Raw genomic sequence first — 20,588 nt, forward strand, 5'->3', positions numbered from 1 at the left:
CTCAAACGAGTCGAACGATGTATCATGCTAGACACTTACCTATGTCTATAGCAATCGCTTCAAATGTTCCGAGTTACGAAAAACCCGTATGTTACATATCTGAAGGGGATCCTCAAAAATTAGTCAACCGTATGGTGTCTTACTTGGAAGAAATCAGTGTTTTTGCCTTTGCTCTTCTCAGTGAAACGACATTCAAATCCGCGTATGAACAAATTGGTGATAATCATAAATTGAAAGCTGTTTTAGATCGCTATCTTCATCAAATGATTGTAATTGGTTTCAATTCTAAAATGTATGATTTAAATGTTCTAAAAACTTACCTCGTAAAGAGATTAATGAATACAGAAAATTTCAAAGTAGTAAAAAAGAACAACAATTTTCTTTGTGTATCAAATAATAAGTTAAAATTTTTAGATGTTTGTAATTATCTTGCACCCGGATTTAGTTACTCAAATTTTCTTCAAGCCTATAATGTAACCGAACAGAAGTCTTTTTTTCCTTACGAATACTTTGACCGTCTAGATAGATTACAGGAAACGTCTCTCCCGCCTATATCAGCATTTTTCAGTTCATTAAAAAATTGCACCATTTCTCAAGAAGACTATGCGTACTGTGAGAAAGTGTGGGAAGAGGAAGGGATGAGTCAATGAAAGACTTTTTAATATTCTACAATATTCGTGACGTAGGACCAATGTTAACCGCAATTGATCGCATGACGCAATTCTATCAAGATTTAGGTTTAGACATTTTCAAAAACGCGATATCGATCCCAGGGGTCACACTCCGGTACTTATTTAAAACCATTCCTAGAAATGTATTTTTTTCATTATTCAATGAAAAGCATAAACATCTTCATCAGCTTTTAAAATCTAACATCGTTGGTGGACCGTCAATTATTTTTACACGTTATATAGAAAAGAACAGGACACGTATCAGGGGAGATAAACCTGTACAATCGTTGAAAGGCTATGATGCTAATAGTTTGTATTTATACTGTCTTCAACAAGACATGCCTAGCGGTCTGTTTATCCGACGACAGAAAAGTAACGCGTTTAAACCTGAGAAAATAGACAAGTTTGGACAGGCAGCGTTTGAATGGCTTGAATGGATGAGTTATATAAAGGGTGTTCCTATTCGTCATAAATTTAATGGAAGAGAAAAAGATCTAGGTCACGAAAAACAGGTTAAGGTCGACGGGTTTATTGAAACTGAACGAATTGCTCTCGAATTTCAAGGCTGTTATTTTCATGGCCATGATTGTATCAAAGATAAGACCACATTCTTTGGTGAAACATTTGAACAAAGAAAACAAAAAACATCTGAAAAAAATGCTTATATCAGAAACGTTTTGGGAATTACCCTAATAGAAATTTATGAATGTGAATGGAAAAAAATGAAAAGAGACCCTAGGATATCTTGTTTTTTACAGAAACTACGCCCGCTTCATAATAACTGTTTTAAAATAGGTACCCGTATCACCAAGGAATCGATAATTTCGGCAGTTGTCAAAAACCAACTTTTCGGTTTCGTTCAGTGTACTATTAGTGTACCTTCAGACCTTTACGCTTATTACGCGGAAATGCCACCAATCTTTAAAAACACCCTGGTCTCGAGAGAAGATATAGGTGAAACCATGCTTCAATACGCCGTGAATAACAATCTGTTAAAGCAACCTCGCCGCACTCTGATTAGCAGTTACCATGCTGATGGAATATTACTGACAACGCCATTACTCAAATGGTATCTCAATCACGGTCTTATTGTAGAAGATATTCAAGAAGTAATTGAATATACACCAAATGCTTGTTTTTCAAATTTTGTGCAAAAGGTTTCAGACGCTAGACGCGAAGGTGATCGTAATCCTAAAAATAGCATCTTAGCCGAAACTATGAAATTAATGGGTAACTCAGCATATGGTAAGACACTCGAGGCGCTAGATAAACATACGAAAGTTACATATGCCGATGATAAAAACGTTGTCTCAAAAAGCATCAATAGCCCTTATTTCAGAAAAATGACCCCGCTGACATCGACTTTACACGAAATAGAGTCAGCAAAACGTACCGTGCTATGGACGCTACCCATTCAAATCGGATCGTTTGTCTATTCCTATGCAAAACTTAGGATGCTACAGTTTCAATACGATTTCATAGACAGATTTATTCCAAGGGCCGATTACCAACTTTTTGAGATGGACACAGACAGTCTATACGTTGCATTTTCCGACTGCGATATTCAAGACCTCTTGAAACCGCACTTAGTTGAAGAATTTTACAAACACTACCATACTTGGTTTCCGAGTGTAGCTTGTGCTAAACATGTTCGAGAATTTGTTGAAAAACAAAACAACTTTTCACCATATCCTTGTTGTTGTGCACAGCAAAAATATGACAGACGAACCCCGGGTCTATTCAAGTTAGAATATGAAGGAGACGGAGGAGTAGCACTCTGTTCAAAAACGTATATTTGTTTTGGAAAAGGGAAGTCTAAGACGAGCTGTAAGGGATTATCAAAGAGGTTGAACGATCTTACAAAAGAAAAGTATCTTAAGGTGCTACAAACGCGAAAGAGTGGAGTAGGGGAGAATAAAGGATTTCGAGTGCTAGATTCAAACGTTTATACATACACACAGCAGAGAGCCAGCCTGTCTTACTTTTATATAAAGAGAAAAGTCAGTTCCGACGGAATCAGTACAGAACCTCTATTGGTATAACAATCATGGATCCGCGCTTCAAACACCCGTTTACATGTCTGATAGCCGGTCCTTCTGGAAGCGGTAAAACTGTATGGGTCACAAAATTTATTGAGCATTTAAATCAAATGATGAGCCCGCAACCTGAAGAAATTATATGGTGTTATGGAGAGTGGCAGAGAACTTTTGAAGCGTTACAAGGGATAACTTTTATAGAAGGGATACCAAAATCTTCCTTTTGGGATGGAACCAAACACCGTCTTTGATACTCGATGACTTAATGGCCGAAACTGATGACAGCGTAACTAAATTATTTACAAAAAAATCGCATCACAATAACATTTCAGTGTTTTATCTTGTACAAAATCTTTTCTCAAAAAATAAAGAACATCGCACTATCAGCTTGAATGCTCATTATCTCGTTATTTTTAAAAATCCACGTGATCGTTCGCAGATCGTTCAGCTGGCAAAACAACTGTATCCCGGAAAGACAAATTTTTTACTAGACGCATTTAAGGACGCAACAGACGTACCTCACGGTTATTTGGTGATCGATCTTCGACAGGATACACCTGACCATCTTCGTGTAAGAACAGACGTTTTTTCTCCTGAAAAACAAGTTGTTTATATCCAAAAGTAATGTCTGCGCGTGTAAAACGTAACGTTTCAATGTTGAAACTTCTCGGAGAGGCTAAACCCAGAGTAGCAAAAGCAGTTTTAAATGGAGCGTCACCGGATCTAATCAATACGTTATGCGAATGTGCACTGAATATATTACGCGGTAATCTTCCGCTCAGTCCAGTACAAAAGAAGCGTTTGATCAGACACAAGAGAAGTTTAAGACTTTTATCAAAAAAAGGCTCTTCACCATCTCGACAAAAGAAACTTTTACAAAAAGGTGGTCTATTAGGTGCCCTTCTTCAACCTGTCTTGGCTACTTTAGGTGGAATACTAGCGGGTGGTTTATGAGATGGAGCATGCCAAGAAAATGGTATTGGTGGACCAACGTCTCTTGGACTCAATCCACACCCGAAGAGAATCACCGATAACCGAACCGTCCACAGAAAAGCTTTGGGATCTTGATCAGCAGATGAAAGATATTCTAACGCGAAAAGATATGAACTCAATCGAAAAAGCAGAGTTGTATCAACAAGTGCTGTGGAAATTCTTAAAGCGGAAAGATGAACGATCTCATCAGATGGTAACTAAGACCAATCCTCAATCAATAAGAACACCTGACCCAACAGAACACGACACTTTAACAAAAGATATTATTGAGAGCGTACCTATTTCGTTGAGAAAGAAAGCGGAGAGATTATTGGATTATCTCAAAAGACACACAGAGCTTGAATGGAACCCGAGAGGGGAGATTAAATATCGCGGTAATATCATCCCAAATTCAAACGTTCTTGATCTAGTCAATGACGCACTCCGCAAAAGAAAGTCTGTCAACCCTGAAGGATGGGAATATTTTGCTCGTGCTCTGCAGGAATCCAACGTCCCACGTGATCTCATCGGTCATGCTGACAGGTGGGCGTATATTAGACAACGTCCGTCGAGGAATTTAGAAACGGTTAAACCGGAGAGAACATCTGCCTGGGTCTCATTCAAATGAAAGGAGATAAAACACTACGCGCTCGCTATTACAATCCTAATCAACCGGGATCTTATGGCGGTATTAAACCGTTAAAGACTGCTACGAAACTTTAAAAAAACTGTCGTCAGCTCTTGGCTTTCTCATCAAGACGCATACACCCTTCATAAACCCGTTCGTTACAAATTTCCGCGTCGACGGATTATTGTAGGTGGAATAGACCATCAATGGCAGGCTGATCTCATTGATGTTCAACAATTGAAATCGTACAATGACGGGTACAGATACATTTTGACGTGTATCGATGTCTTCAGCAAGTTTGCGTGGGCTGTTCCTATAAAAGACAAAACGGGAGAAACGTTAAAAGATGCTTTCAGGACTATTTTAGAGTCTGGTCGAAAAACAATCCGGCTCCAAACCGACAAAGGCCTCGAATTTGTCAATAAAAGCTTTCAGCAATTTCTGAAGCGGAATGGGATTGATTTCTTTACTACTGAGAACGAGGATATTAAAGCTGCGGTAGTTGAACGATTCAATAGGACTCTCAAAGAAAAACTGTGGCGTGTGTTTACTCGTCAGAACTCTCCTCGATTCAAAGACGTATTACCCAAAGTAGTGAAAAGTTATAATCATTCTTATCATAGGAGTATCAAGTTACGCCCTGTTGACGTAACAGAGAAAAATCAAGGGGACGTGTGGAACACATTGTATTTGGATGATCGACCTAAAAAGAAAACTAGTGCAAAACTTTTGATCGGCGATCGTGTGAGAATAAGTAAAATTAGGCGACTGTTTAAAAAGGGCTACCTACCCTCTTGGACCGAAGAGTTATTTACAGTGACAAAATCCATTTCAACAACACCTAGAACCTACCAAATTACAGACGATCAGAACGAATGCGTGCGCGGAAGCTTCTATAAACAAGAACTGCAAAAAGTTGGTGCAAAAGAAATCTACAGAATTGAGACCGTCTTGGATAAGCGTAAAAGCGGACAAGAACTTTTGGTGAAGTGGGTCGGTTACGATTCATCATTTAACTCTTGGATACCAAAGTCTTATCTTCGTGTTTACAATTAATTATCATCCTTGTTGTTGTTTTTTTTTTTTTTTTTTTTTTTTTTTTTTTTTTTTTTTTTTTTTTTTTTTTTTTTTTTTTTTTTTTTTTTTTTTTTTTTTTAATTTTCAAATGGAAGGATCCGAAAGTGAAAGTAATAATTCCAACAGAAATTCATCTTATTGGTCTATGTTTGGGAAACGAGTCCCTAGAGGGGAGATCGTGTTCTTGTGTCAGATGATGATTGTGTCGATTGTTGTGTCTGTATCATTATATAACTTGACGCGTGACGGAGAAACAGACAGACCATGGGTAGCACTTCTAAGTAGTTGTCTCGGTTACGTTCTTCCAAATCCAACACTGAATAAACGAGTTTAATCATGTCTTATTTAGTCTTACCTTCTAATAGCAGCATGAGCTATTTTCCGAATAATTCTCCAGGGCATTATTTTACAAAACTACCCAGAGTGTTAGATTTATCGACAGAATACAAAGTCGGTTTATCAGAAATATTATTCAGTAACACGTATAACAACATCCTTGAGAATGAAGCATTTTTCGAGTTTAGAGTTACTAACGACAGCGAACAAGATACCGTACTCATCCCATCGGGTTTATACGAGTCACCGGATGAACTGGTTAAAACGATGATGACTCATATAAGAAGGAAAATAAAAAAGAAGCACGAGGGTTTCATCAAATTTTATTACGACCGTGCAACTCGCAGAGTAATGATAAGGCTATATAAGGAAGGAACTTTTTTGCACTTGAGTTCGACATTGAGCAATCTCTTGAATATTCCAAATCATTATTTATACGGTCCAACGTCTGTGTCGAGTGAAAGGCCATTACATCTAAACGTCGGATTCGAAGCAGTATACGTATATTGCAACCTCGTTCAACCTAGAATAGTTGGGGATAGCGTCGTACCTCTTTTGAGATGCGTACCGAGCGGAAATAGAAGCAAAGACATAGTTCATCATATTTTGGAGAAACCTAACTATGTTCCTCTCAGACTATTTAATTTTGACACGGTTGAAATCCTTTTAACCAACGACAAAGGCGAACCTTTGACATTTGCTTCAGGGAAGTCTATCGTGATACTTCATTTTCGAAAGAAGAGATTCGATTCGTAAAAAGTCGTCATGACAAAAGGGATCGTGTTCAAATCCAATCAAAAAGGTTACGATGATTATTACTGTACTCAAGCAGGACGTGGTCTACCCGTGTTTGTTGGTGGAAGACATCAAAGAGGTCGAGGGCTTGGGAGTATCTTTGGTGGTATTGCGAGATCTCTGTTTCCCATCTTGAAATCGGGCGCTAAAACATTATTAAAAGAAGGTGCAAAAACCGGTGCCCAAATAGCATCTGACGTCATTTCCGGTCAAAATGTTAAAACAGCTTTAAAACGACGCGCGGGGGAGAGTGGGAAAAGATTACTCAACAGAGCCGTGGGTGGTTTGACTTCAACTTCATCGCCGCCGCCGCCGCCGCCACCCGGACGTGTGACTCGGCGTATAAAACGACGACGACCTACTCAGACACGACAAAAGACCAAGAAGAGACGTAGGAAGAACGTAGCTCAAGACATTTTTGGTTGATTATCATGGCTTTGTTACATCCCTATTCCGCAGAGAGTGTACACAGCGGACTCGATCTGTTCTCATTACCCGTCACCCAGACTGCTGTTCAGGATGGTTTGTTTGTGGAATACCATCCGATCTCTACTTTGTCGAGTGGAGGTCCGATCGAATTTTCGATCAGCGGGGGGACGTCAGACTACTTGGATTTGCATAACACATTTATGCACGTACGCGTTAAAGTAATAAAGGCGGATGGAACTAATTTAGACGCCGATAGCAATGTTGCCCCTGTTAACACCTGGTTTCATGCCTTGATTTCACAAGTGGATATGACTTTGAACGATGTTCTGGTGACGTCAAGTGAGAACGTTTATCCTTTTAGGAGTTTTGTAGAAACAATGTTGAATTATGATCAAGGTGCGAAAAGGAGTCACCTGACAATGGAATTTTTTCACGAGGACACCCCGGGTAAACTAGAAATAACGGATAGTACAAATGCTGGCTTCGATGCACGGAAAGAGCTGGTGAAAGAGAGTAAAGAAGTGGATATGATGGGAAAACTACATTTAGATTTCATGCATCAAGAACGGTATCTAATTAATGGAGTTGATGTAAAGTTGAGGCTTATCCCGTCTAAAGATGCTTTCCATCTCATGACCGATGCTGAGGGGTTTAAGAGTGTAATTACACACGCCTCGTTGTATGTTAGGAAGATTAAATTAAACCCAGCCGTGGCCCTGTCACACGAGAAAGCACTTCACATCGGCAATTGTAAATACCCCATGAAGCGCGTTGTCCATAAAACCTTTTCTATTCCAAAAGGAAATTTAAGTGCAGTGCAAGATAATTTGTTTTTATCGCAAACCCCGACTAAGATCGTACTGGGTCTAATCGAAAGCACTAGCTTTAATGGAAACTACAAAAAGAATCCTTTTAATTTCCAGCACTTTGATCTGTCCTATCTAGCCCTGTACTTGAACGGAAAACAGATACCGTCCAAAGCACTAACTCCAAATTTCAGTAGTAAACAATATGTCAGAGCTTATCACAGTCTTATGCTAGCAGCTGGACTGGTTAACAACGATGCCGGAAATGGAATAGATTATAATGCTTACTCTCAGGGTTGTAGTCTTTTTGGTTTTGATCTGTCACCATCGCTATTAGACGGAAACCAGTTTGAACTGGTAAAAAGCGAGTCGCTTAGACTAGAACTTAAATTCTCGACCCCACTAGCTGATCCGATCATTGTGTTCTGTTACAGCGAATTAGATAGTGTAATAGAAATTGATCGCACTCGTCAGGTGATCACTGACTTTTCATCATGAACAACGTAGAAATCGAAACGATGTTAAACGGACACGTTAGGGCGAGACGAATTTTTCGAGGTGTTTATCCTAAAGATAGACTTCCGAACAACCCGAATTCTCGTCAACCAGCTGCGTACATTATTAACACAGAGTCGAGTTCCGGTCCCGGAAAACATTGGGTATCTGTGTATTTTAACGGGATGGGAAGGGCAGAATATATGGATAGTTTTGGGTTCCCGCCTTCTGCGTATCCGACAATTCAAAGATTTGTGGAAAACAATAGTCGAAGCTGTAAACACAACCCGCGTATTATTCAGGGTATAACCAGTTCCACATGTGGTTTGTACGTTATATATTTCGTGTTGAAGAAAAGTAAAGGTGAAAGTTTGTCAAAACTTTATCTATTTTTAATCCCTATCATTTTCGTATGAACGATTTAAAAGTGGCAAGAGCTGTTACTCATTTATCCCGAGGCACCTTGGTTGGGTAATCTTAATTGGAATGTTTGTTGTTTAAAATAAATTTAAAAAAATAAGATTCCTTATGATAAAATTTATTTCGTGTACACGAAACAAGACATAATTCTATTTACTTTATACCTTAATATATGATTTTTAAAATGAAGAAAATGATGATGATGATGATGATGATGATAATGATGATGATTATGATGATTACAATACAATTGATAAGCATTAACCGTTTGCTTTTGATTGCTTGATCGCTTATAAAATTAAGACTTGCTTTAAATTGTTTAATTACAAATATTTTGTTGTTGATGATGATTATGACGATGATGAAAATGATGTTTATGATATATATGTAACATTGCTACCCATTAATCATTTATAAAAAAAAATGTTTAATGATTGAGTGTGTGAATGATCATTTTATAAGATGTGTATGGTGTATGAAAGTGTTGTTTTTTTTGTTTTTTGTTGTTTTTTTTTTGTTTTTTTCTTTCGTTTGTTTCTATGATCTTTTGTTTTATCATATTTTTATAATTCTATTATTATTATTATTATTATTATTATTATTCTTATTATTATTATTATTATTATTATTATTTATTATTATTATTATTATTATTACATTTTTATTTAGATCGTAATCTTATTTGGTCAAGTTTTGTTGTTTTTTGCTTTTTCTTTTTATTAATATTTATAGAAAATTATAATGATGATTTAAAAGCTTGATATGTGAATGTGTGAATGACCTTAGATCATTATTGTATAAGGTGTAACTGGTGTGTGAAAGTACATTGCTTTCGATGTTGTGAAAAAAATAAAACAAAATGAATTTTATTCACCAACACATGGTTTTATGTCGGTTTTTTTTCTGTGTCTGTTATGGTTTTCTTTTTGTTTTTGTTTTTTTTTTTTGTAAAAAGAAGATTTTAATTTTATTATATGGGAACTACTTTTGTTTCAGTTTCGAAATGTTCACGTTAAATTTCAAAGAAAAATTAGCATAAAAAAAGAATCCTTCGAAACTGTAACAAATTGTTGGGTAATATAACTATCAAAGAGTAAAAAATACAAGATGAAAAGATATAGCTTCTTTTATTCAAAACATAAAAAATGATTCGAATCATCAATATGATCATTAACTCAAAAGATAATTGAGTTGTTCGATTACACACCAAATCACAAAGTAAAACATCATGGGGAAAAGTACTCGATTCGTCCAACGATTGACGGGCGAAATCTCCTGTATCATAGAGGGCCACCCACCGTTGGTCTTAATCCAGCTGCTGAGTTTTTTGTCCACATATGAACCCACAAATAAAGCAAAGTTTTCTCTATCCGGGTGAATACGGAGTACACGCTTAATGTAACATAAAAAAACAATGATTCTACCCCAGCTGATCTGAGAGAATAATTCGTCTGCGACGATATACAATTGTTCTCTGGTTTCTATCAACGGACAGGTCGATAAATGTTCGTGAATATACTTATCATATCCTGCAATTGCTTTCTGATAACGATCATCTATCTGTTGATCGAGAAGCAAATCTTTCACAAAAAGTTCCATTTCAGTATCAGTCAAGACAAAAGTACACGAAGTAAAACACACATGAGACGCATTATCCAATACCTTTCTGGTATAATCTGACGAGGCATCGCTAACCAACCACCATGTGATTCGAGCCAATGATTAAGTTTTTTCTCAAGATGAAGACTAACGATCTGAGAAAAATTTTCCCTGTCTGGATGACGTAAAGCTACTCTTCTAGCATAAGCAATTAGAATCACTATCCTATACCAGTTGATATGCTGCTGAAATAATGTATCAATCATCGAGCAAAAACCCAATGGGTTATCCAATACTGGTTGTTGAAAGAGTGATTGATGACAAAGATGAAAACATTGATCTATCACGGTTTTAACACAATGGAACATTTCATCTGGTTCTACATTGAGAATTAATGCTTTCACAAGACCACTCATTTTACGACGACACTGTCCAGACAAAAATATATTTCAAAGAACCAATCAAACGGACGAAACTATGACAATATGATATCCAATCAAGATCGGAGAATTTGAAAGAACCAATCAAAATGATTTAGACTACCGGCTGCTCTGAATGACCTTGACCTATTTTTTTGTGCGGCGCTGCTGTGCGGCTGACGCCTGAGCTATTTGCCCTTTGACCTTTGAGGGAATCAATGGACTTTTAATTGATTAAATTAATAAGTCATTAGACTCAGGAGTAAGAAACCAATTTAAAAGAACAACGCGGCTCAGCGTTAGAGTCCTTGGACTGTACTGCGTAACCTCAATTTGCGCTGCGGCGCTGCGGCGCGGGTGAACCAGTCGGAACCTAATAACACCGGGATAGGATCCTTTTTAATCAGCTGTATAGCCCTATTATTACGCAATTAAACATTCGATACATAATCGATGGCAAATCGAACACTCAATAAACACACGCTCAGGTAGGTCACATGACCTTGCAATACAAAATCGAACTCAAAATACCAATCAATACAACATCGAACTCAAAAAAACAAACCACTCTATACAACAACGAACTCAAAATACCAATCAATACATCATCGAACTCAAAACAAAATACCAATCAATACAGCATCGAACTCAAAACAATACCATTCAATACATCATCGAACTCAACATATCGATTAACAGGTAAAAAAAACAATCATCCTCATCCTCCGTCAAAAAACGGTTTCTAACTATTTACAACCGTATATACTACTATTGTTGGAAAATAAACATCATCGTCTACATTCCATCATCATCAGACAACAACACAGCAAAAAATATTTTGAGGAAGGAAATACAGGACATCCAGATAAAGTCACCCGACGCCGTATTGATGGTCACAGGTGATTTTAACCACTGTAATGATTTCACTCTCCCGGGACTTTATCAATAGGAGGACTGGCGGTACAAGGGACAAAAAAACAAAACAATGGGCATGATCTATATTAACTTTCCATGTGCTCGAGGTCATTGGTCACATTGCAAAATGTGCTCAAAGTGACCCACTTAGTGTTTACAACTTTCATAAACAAAGCAGCGTGTTTATATTTTATAAGATATATATCCAATCGTTGGAGAACAACAAATCATGTGATTGATCACCTGGTTGGACGAAAACATGAATATAGATCGCTCCCATTAGATTTATTCCTGTGTAATGTTAAACATAGTTAAAATGTTTACCCCGTGCCCCACTAGGTTTATCTGACCATTGCTTGCTTTTGCTACTCCCCACCTACCGCCCTGTTTTTAAACGGGTAAAACCAGTAAAGAAAAGTGTAAAGATCAAGACGGAAGTGTGTGTGAAGAATTGCGTGGTTGTTTTGAATGCAGTGACTGGAATGTTTTTATCGAATCATGTGATAGTGTGGATGAGCTGAATGACTGTGTGAGTATTTTAAATTTTTTGAACAGCTGGTGTGTTGTAAAAAAGAAATAATATATTATCCTAATAACAAGCCTTGGATAACAAAAGATCTAAAACTTCTATTAAACCAGAAGTAAATTCTCTTTACTAGTGGAAACAAGAAGATCTTAAAACAAAACAAAAAGAAATAAAGAAAGTACTATCTAGTTGTAGAGACAAGTACAAAAATAAAATTGAAAAATGCTTTTCTTCTGGGGATATAAAGATCACGTGGCGGGGTCTTAAAACTGCTGTTTACTATAATCCAAAGCCTACGATTATACCAGAAGACATCGAAATTGAAACTCTAAACAAATTTTATTCACGTTACGACACAGAAAAAATTGATATTGAAATTGTAAAACATAAATTAGACAGGGCATTGGAAGATGAACTAACTATTGAGGTCAGAGAAGAAGAAACGAGATTTATATTTTCGAAACTAAACGTTGCTGGGCCTGATGGGTTGAAATGAAAATTATTAAAAGAATGTGCCCATCAGCTTCCCCCATTTATACACATATTTTGAACATGTCCCAATGCGTTTCGATTCCTTGAATTTTGGAAAATTTCAAAAATTATTCCTGTGACCAAAAAAAAAGACAAGAAAATTTTGAATCTATGAACAATCTCAGACCTGTTGCACTGATTTCAATGGTCATGGAATCTTTAGAAAAACTTGTTCTTATTAAAATTAGGAACCAGTTTATGCCATTGAGTGATAGTCATTAATTTGCTTACAAACCAGGACGTGGCATAGAGGACGTCATTTTGCTGTTTACAAACAACATCTACAGGCATCTAGATCACGCCGCTAAGAGCTATTGCAGATTGCTTTTTGCAGATTTTTCTTCAGCGTTCAATACAATGCCACCTCAGTTGGTTGTTCAAAAATTGACTAGTCTGAATTTAAACAAGTATATAATTGCTTGGGTGCTCGAATTTCTTACGGAGAGAGCATGTTCCATTAGAACAAAACGCGTCTTCCTGTATAACAACAAATTCTGGTGCACCTCAAGGTTGTGTATTGCACTCTGTATTATTCACGATATACACGAATGACTGTAGAAGTCAAAACATGAGTGTACCTTTAATGAAGTTTGCAGATGACACCGCTCTTCAAATCCTTATAACAAATGGCAACGAAGTGGCTCATACATAAGAAATTGATAGATTTGTGTCTTGGTGTGATGCCGCCACCTTGGGCTTAACATAAGCAAGACAAAACAAAGGAGCTAGTGATTGACTTTAGGAGAGTGAAGGAACCGATAGAACCGTTAAAATTAAAGGACCAATTCGTCCAGCGAGTTCCTCATTACAAATACATTGGTGTAACGATTGATGACAGGCTCAAGTGGGATGAACAGTTGAAAATAATTAAACATAAGATGTGCAGGCGTACTTATTTTTATAAAAACTCTCTCAGTTTAGAATAGATAAAACCCTCTGCACATTATTTTATAACGCAGTAATCGAAAGTATCTTGTCGTTTTGTTTAACAGTTGTATTAGTAAAATATCTAAAATATTAAATGACCAGTATCATCCACTAAGACCATTAGTTATTATGTCAGGAAAGAGTGTTCGCCCTTTCTCTATTTCAACAAAAATAGAGAGACACCGAAAATCCATTCTGCCATCCAGCATTGAGCTTTATAACAACAATCAATAATCATTTTATATAATTATTTTTGCTTCTTTACTTCCAAATAATGTAAATATTAATTTATTAATTTATTGTGTTGCAATCTTTTCAATTTTCAATTTATAGTGACAATTTTAACTATTTTACAGTGTTGAAATTATTCATATATAAAGCGCGGCTCTGGCTGTGAAACCGCTCCTTATTTATATATACATCATATTTCCATTATCTATTTATCCTACTGTGTAAATTATAACACGTGTGTACAAAAAATGTGATTTTTGGGATGCAATAATAATAATAATAATAATAATAATAATAATAATAATAATAATAATAATAATAATAATAATAATAATAATAATAATAATAATAATAATAACAGTGCGAAAAAAAGAGAAGTACATATATTTTTTCTTTGTCACTAATGAAATGAAATAAAAATAGGCTATACTAAAGCACGGTCACTGACACTGGGCATCTGTAGGACGGTAGACTGTAGGCTAATACACCACCTCAAACATTTGTCAGTCCATATCTTTGCTTTTATGAGGTCTATTTTCATTTTGAAAAGTTCAAAGTGAACAACTAAATGACGCCGATTCAGTGGTGTATTTGGTCTATCATGAAATGAAATAAAAATAGGCTACAGCACGGTCACTGACACTGGGCATCTGTAGGCTAATACACCACCTCAAACATTTGTCAGTACATATCTTTGCTTTTATGAGGTCTATTTTCATTTTGAAAAGTTCAAAGTGAACAACTAAATGACGCCGATGCAATGGTGTATTTGGTCTATCTTCATGTGAATAAATATTTTATTATTGACTTTTCCAAAATTCCAATAGGTCATTCATTTGTATGTCGTGATCTATTTTTCTTTGGTTTCAGCTGTCTCCGCTCTAAACTATACTTTTCTTTCTCAATAAATATTTCATTTTCTGTTTACAATGTATTACAGAGATGCTGATTTACCACATGTAAAAATTTCAAAGGTGTATCTGAAGCTGTTTCTGAATTATACTTGATTATCCATTGGGATGCTGTGCTTTGGTCACATTTTTTCCTATTAAGTTATATAGAGATTTTCCACCACATAAACGGTCATAACTTTTTAACCAGTTGAGATAGAGCGATAATTTTTTCACTCTAGTTAATGTTTCACTCCCCTTTATTTTTCTACGCTAAATTAATACCCATAGCCACTATTTTGACAAATTCTTGCAAGTGCCTACTGTAGGTCCCTGCCACTCACAATGTTGCTTTGTAGTATTTGTATACCTCTAGACTACTTTGGATTGTGTTTATCTACTTCCTATCTCCCTGCTCTGCTCTCTGATCCCTTTTACTACTTGGCAACCCGGTCTCGGGTTTCTAAAAAAAAAAAAAGAAAGAAAATTTATGAAAAAAAAAAAGCAGGTTGGCATATTCAATGAAAATTTTAAAGCATCATAACAGCCGACATGGCACCCATAATTTATCAATAAAGAATATAAATAGATGTACTGTGCTGCGGAGGTTAGGCAATAAATTTCACCCTTCCTCTTTGCCCTTACTAAGTGGGGCTTTGTTGTCTTGTAGTATGACACTTGCATTTGGACCAGTAGGCCCAAGATTCAAGTCCCTCCCTGAGTGGTTCAATGTCGAGTCATTGGAAAAGGCTCCTTATTGAGTAATTGGCCATTAAAAGTAATGATTCTGTCGGGGAAAAGTTGTGATATTGCTGTGTTGCTATTGGCTTGGAGCCCCTTACAGAGCTTTGAGCATGTTTAAGAGGTATGACTGATAATAATCTACACTCAAAAGCATGACATTTTTTATGCAAATAATTTAAAGGATACAGGCTAATTATACAAGTAAAGTTTGCTACAACGAAAATAATAAATAAAGATTTTATGGCAACAAAAAGCAATCAATAGAACTGATTCCAGTGCAAAATGAATGTCCTCAAGAATATCATTACATAATCATTGATTTACATATTTTTTCTCCTTTTTCATTTTCAGGTCTGGGAAAAGATCAGAATGAGAATCAATGCAGAATTCTCAAAAAACGTTCGGTGGTGGAGCTAAAAACAAATTCAAGGACACGAAAATAATAGTCCAGTTATGTTGATTCTGTAAAGCAGACTGGAGGGGGAAACCAGGACCCTCTTCAATCTTTACTGAACAAGTACCGGTACTCGTCATTATTGGCGAGTGTAGTACCATTGTTGATGGTATTCAAGGTAAATTTCTGCAATTATAATAGTTCCATACATTGTTCTGTATACAAATGTAAAAGGCTGTCATCTCGGCATTCCATGAATAAAGTAGTAGTAGTAGCATATGGCTACACCTACAAATTTATTTCGTGAACCCAGCTTCTAAAGTCTTCCTCCGCCCTAAGGACGGTTTCGTAGCCACCTTCAAGTTTAGTGACTGGACAGTGGAGGACGATGTGATCGCTGGTCTCTGGGGCCTGACATGAATAAAGATAGTACCTTACAATATTTTAAACAAGTAATTTGTACTATGTTTGCATGCATCTTTTGTGATCGTCTAATATTGACTCATCCTTATAATTGCCTATGCACAGATTCATTGAACAATATTTTTCTCTAATATAACTATCCTCTTTTGGTAGTTAAGTCTCAAAAGTATATCACCTCTATTGCATATCTGACAACTGCCTGTGGGACACGTTTCCTCTTGATTTTTTATCAATTTTAAAAACATTAAAACAATAATGAAGACTGAAGTCGAGTATCAAAACAAGATTATTCACATTTAATAATTCAATCTTGAAATTTATTTTACACCATCAACCCTGAAGAAGCTAACAAAATTATATGAATATTTCAAATTTGAAATAAGTGATGGAGCAAGAGCTTTTGTGTCATAAGGGATTGCCATGTATTTTTTATCACAAATCGTCAAAGTGGCATCACGCAACATTGTATTGAAATTCCACTTTGAAATTGGGTCCTGTAAAGATTTATTTTGTTTCATTTAGTGTTTTATTTAGGGCAAGCCAATGGCACAGCGAGTTATCATGCTTGCATATGAATCAACGTGTCATGGGTTCAATTCCCAGCAGATTTTTTATTTCTGGGATTCATGGGTCTCGAGATCAGAAGATAAGATTACACTTGGATGCATTTTATGGTTAAAAAAAAGAGCCAGAGACCCGTAATTATATGATGCAAATTTTACATTAAAAATCAATTGATATCGTATCATATTAAAATTGATATAAATAGAATTCAAATCATTATAATTTCATAACAATTCACCTTAAAAAAAAACACCACTGTGTTCCTCCTCATTAAGTTTGTAATGGGTAATCTGGACTTGAAGTGCAACTTGTGAATTCTATACTTCATTTAATTCAAATTTATCAACAATTTTCTTTACAGTAATGGACAATGAGAGTTTGGTTCCGAATCCCAGTCCAGCCAGAAATATTATTGACATATCTGACTGTAATCTTGGAGATTACACCATAATCAGTAAGCATAATTCTTTTGCTACAAAGTCATTAAATTATTAATAGAATTTCACCCGAAAGACTAAAGAAAAAAAATTTTTAAATGAGCTTTTATATATAGCAATAAACACTAAACGTGCTCAAAGCGCTTTACAAGGGGTCCCTGACCAACAGCAACATTTAGAACGGGACATGACGTCTGTTAGGCGATATTACAATTTTTCGGACAACACTGTTAACGGCCAGGTACTCATTTTACACCTGAGTACTTTGAGAGAATATGAGTAAAGAGTCTTTTCCAAGGACTCAACTATGCGCCGAGCGAGGCTCAGGGCCAGGATCTTCCGATCCGAAAGCGAGTGTCATACCACAAGACCACATAGCCACTAACAGTGTATTTAACATTGACAACAGTACTGAAAGGACTATCACGGCTAACAAGTTGGTCAAAATGGGGGACATTAAAGTGACAGTGGGACCACGAAGTATAACATAAGTGTGGTTGTGTGATTTTGTTTAATCAACATTCTTTATTTGTTTGTTTTTAATGGTTTTACGGCGCTTGCAACACATTAAGGTCATATCAGTGCCAGTAAAAAAGAAGAAAATGGGATAGCAAAATGTTCTAGAATTATAAATCCTCTTCTGTTTTTAATTGCTTGCGACATATTTAGGTCATTTCAGCACCAGTAAAAAGGATGCAAATGGATAGTCAAGCAATTCTAGATTAACAATTCAAAGCACTAATAAGTAAAACAAAAAGGGAATGGTTCTTATATGGAATGGATGTAGATTCCAAGAGCATGCCATCGGTGTACTTAGTTTAAAGTCACCTAAAAGTGTCGTCCAGGTACAAGCACAGGTCCCCACTAAGAGGAACACACTCAAATGCTTACTTATCACATATTATATATATGTTTTTTTTAAAAAATACTGGTTCCCCCTTAGAGAAAAATACTCAAACAAAAAGATGATTTACAAGGAAATAAAACAAAAATGCATACTGTTGCTGAGTCCATCGTCTTCTCAAATATATTTATATTAACACTTTTAAGCACTGACGAACAGTTTATAAGGATTTGTTTTAAAAGTGGGATGTAGTTCTAAAATCATCTTAATTAAATGGCCAGCATTTCATGTTGCTTAAGGAGATAACATTGTTCAAAAGTTTTTATCATTCCAAATTCTGGCTTTGACCTGAAGACAATGTGGTATCAGAGAAGTTTCAAAATGAAATGACGTTTTTGATTTCAGCACCACTTGATTTCATAATGTGGCCAGTTTCATAATTCACAGATATAAACATGTTTTGTTTCAATGCAGTGAAAAAGATGTTCTAAAGATTATTATTCCTCCACAGCTTCAACACTAGCCAGACAGATGGATATGAATGAGATTAATGAAATCCGTTTTGTTGATTGCTCTGTGGTGGAGTCAGTAGTTGTAGTAGATGATTTGTCAAATCAGTTTCAAGAGGAGACAACAGAAACTCTTCCCCATACACCAGAGGAGTGGAATGCCTCAGATGGCATCAGCCAAAGATTACGGCAAGCTGGCCCCAAGAGGAGATGACAGATCACTGACAATCCATTAGTGGATCAATGGCTGCAGTCGGAACAACTCCATTATTTGCCGAGGAGAACTAAGCCTTTCAGTAAAAATTAATATGCGATACAGAAAAAAAATATATATATAAAAGACAATTTATTACATTTTAGGAGGCTACATTTATTAATTTACACAATGTAAAGTGATTTATGCGCCCAAACTTTCAGACAATCACACACACACACACACACACACACGTACACTTTCAGTCAGACTCATCAAAGGCCTAGTTTTCTTTTACTACTCAAAAAAAAGAGGCATCGATAAACTTATTGTAGTAAAGGAAAACTAGTCCTTTGCTGTTGTTTTCTGTGAGTCTGGAAGACAAGACAAGACTGTAAAGAGAAAAGCTTTGCTCAGCATCAGCTGACGAGCATGTTGAGAAGGCATACCGGGACGCCAATGCAGCGAGAGCTAGAACATAATCTGCCACAGACTTCCAAAATAGGGTCAGATCTATAATTCCAGTATCAGACTCTCTCACAGCACTGGGCCCCAGTTTCTCAATATACATCGTGAACTCATGCTGAGGAATGTCAAAAAAATTGGGAATTGTAGTGTATGCAGATACACTGCGAGCACGAGACCATTATTATTATCCGTAGAGAATAGCTTCCCTTGGTTTGGGGCCAGGCAAAGCTGCAACATTTCTCAAGTTTCGCACCTTTTTTTTTCGTTATTTTGTTTTCGCTTCTTTTTTTTCCCCAAAATTTGCCACGCGATTTGCCAATTTTCCCAAAATTTGCCACGATTTGCCAATTTTGGGAAATTTGCGGATCGCCCTGATTTGCGGCCGCAAAAAATGCAGATGACAGTTATAGGAAATTAATTCATGTATGAAAATCACACCTGGGAGCGTTCGCAAATGACGTCATCATTTAGTTTTTATCCATGACCCAATTGGTTTCTAATGTCTTGAATTTGAATATTAATTCAATCACATGAATTTTGAGTCAATTTTAAAAATGGTTTAAAGCAATCCATGGAGACATGTTGCAATACATTTGTCCGTAGTGTAGAAAAAATTGGCCTCATATATAATATCGTAGAAAATCGCAGTTAAAACATGTCTTATGAATTGCCTTAAACCATTTTTTCAGATGGTTCTTGAGATTTTTAAATTGTTATTTAGAGTGGTTTTATTCCTGTATTTATCTCAATCTGTACTTTTGGTAGAGCTGATATGTTTTGGTTAAAATTTACTTAAAATCGCATGCGTGCAGTGTTTAAGACCTTTTTTACTACAATCACTCCATTGTTCCTTATGTTATTGGTAGAACAAATCCTCTGGAATAAATACAGATTGTTATTTTGGCCTATTGTCACAAACTTGTATAGTGGCATGGCGATTTAAGACCCTTATCACAAATGTGACTTGGGACTATCCTGGGCATTGGCTAAGCGGCTGGTATAATGATTTATACAAAAGGTCTTACAATATGTAATTGTCTTATGACAATAGGGCAGTTAAAATTTGATTGCTCAACTCAGGATTTTGATGACCTTAAAAAAAAAGAAAATTTTAATGCCCCTTTGTCTTCTGTTTGATAACCGACTCAGGCATGAGAATTCTTGTTTAGTTTTCCAATTTATATCAGACCCATTCCAGAAAAAAATTACAGTGAATGCACTTCAATACTTCCTGCAAAACAAGTTTGTTTTTGTTTTTAAGGGTTTTACAGCACTTGCAACACATCAGCGCCAGTAAAAAGGAGTAAAA

The 20,588-nt window shown here is 36.2% G+C and overlaps 2 protein-coding genes across 6 annotated transcripts in view; one reads left to right on the plus strand and one right to left on the minus strand.

Moving 5' to 3' along the window:
• LOC144968289 (solute carrier family 22 member 16-like) overlaps positions 1-20,588 on the minus strand; it is a 101,779-nt gene that overhangs the window by 30,387 nt on the left and 50,804 nt on the right. The gene's annotated exons all lie outside the window — the stretch shown is intronic.
• On the plus strand, positions 6,947-8,248 carry LOC144969330 (uncharacterized protein F54H12.2-like). Its single transcript, XM_078908440.1, has one exon. It carries the CDS (start codon positions 6,947-6,949, stop codon positions 8,246-8,248), a length of 1,302 nt encoding a protein of 433 aa, XP_078764566.1.

The sequence above is a fragment of the Berghia stephanieae genome, chromosome 3 (genome assembly GCF_034508935.2).
Source record: "Berghia stephanieae isolate SIO BIC M18660-M18661 chromosome 3, UCSD_Bste_1.3, whole genome shotgun sequence".
Classification (NCBI taxonomy): domain Eukaryota; kingdom Metazoa; phylum Mollusca; class Gastropoda; order Nudibranchia; family Aeolidiidae; genus Berghia; species Berghia stephanieae.

Bases quoted from the DNA above. Each gene is read 5' to 3' on its own strand.
- LOC144969330 (XM_078908440.1), top strand. From the start codon at position 6,947: ATGGCTTTGTTACATCCCTATTCCGCAGAGAGTGTACACAGCGGACTC.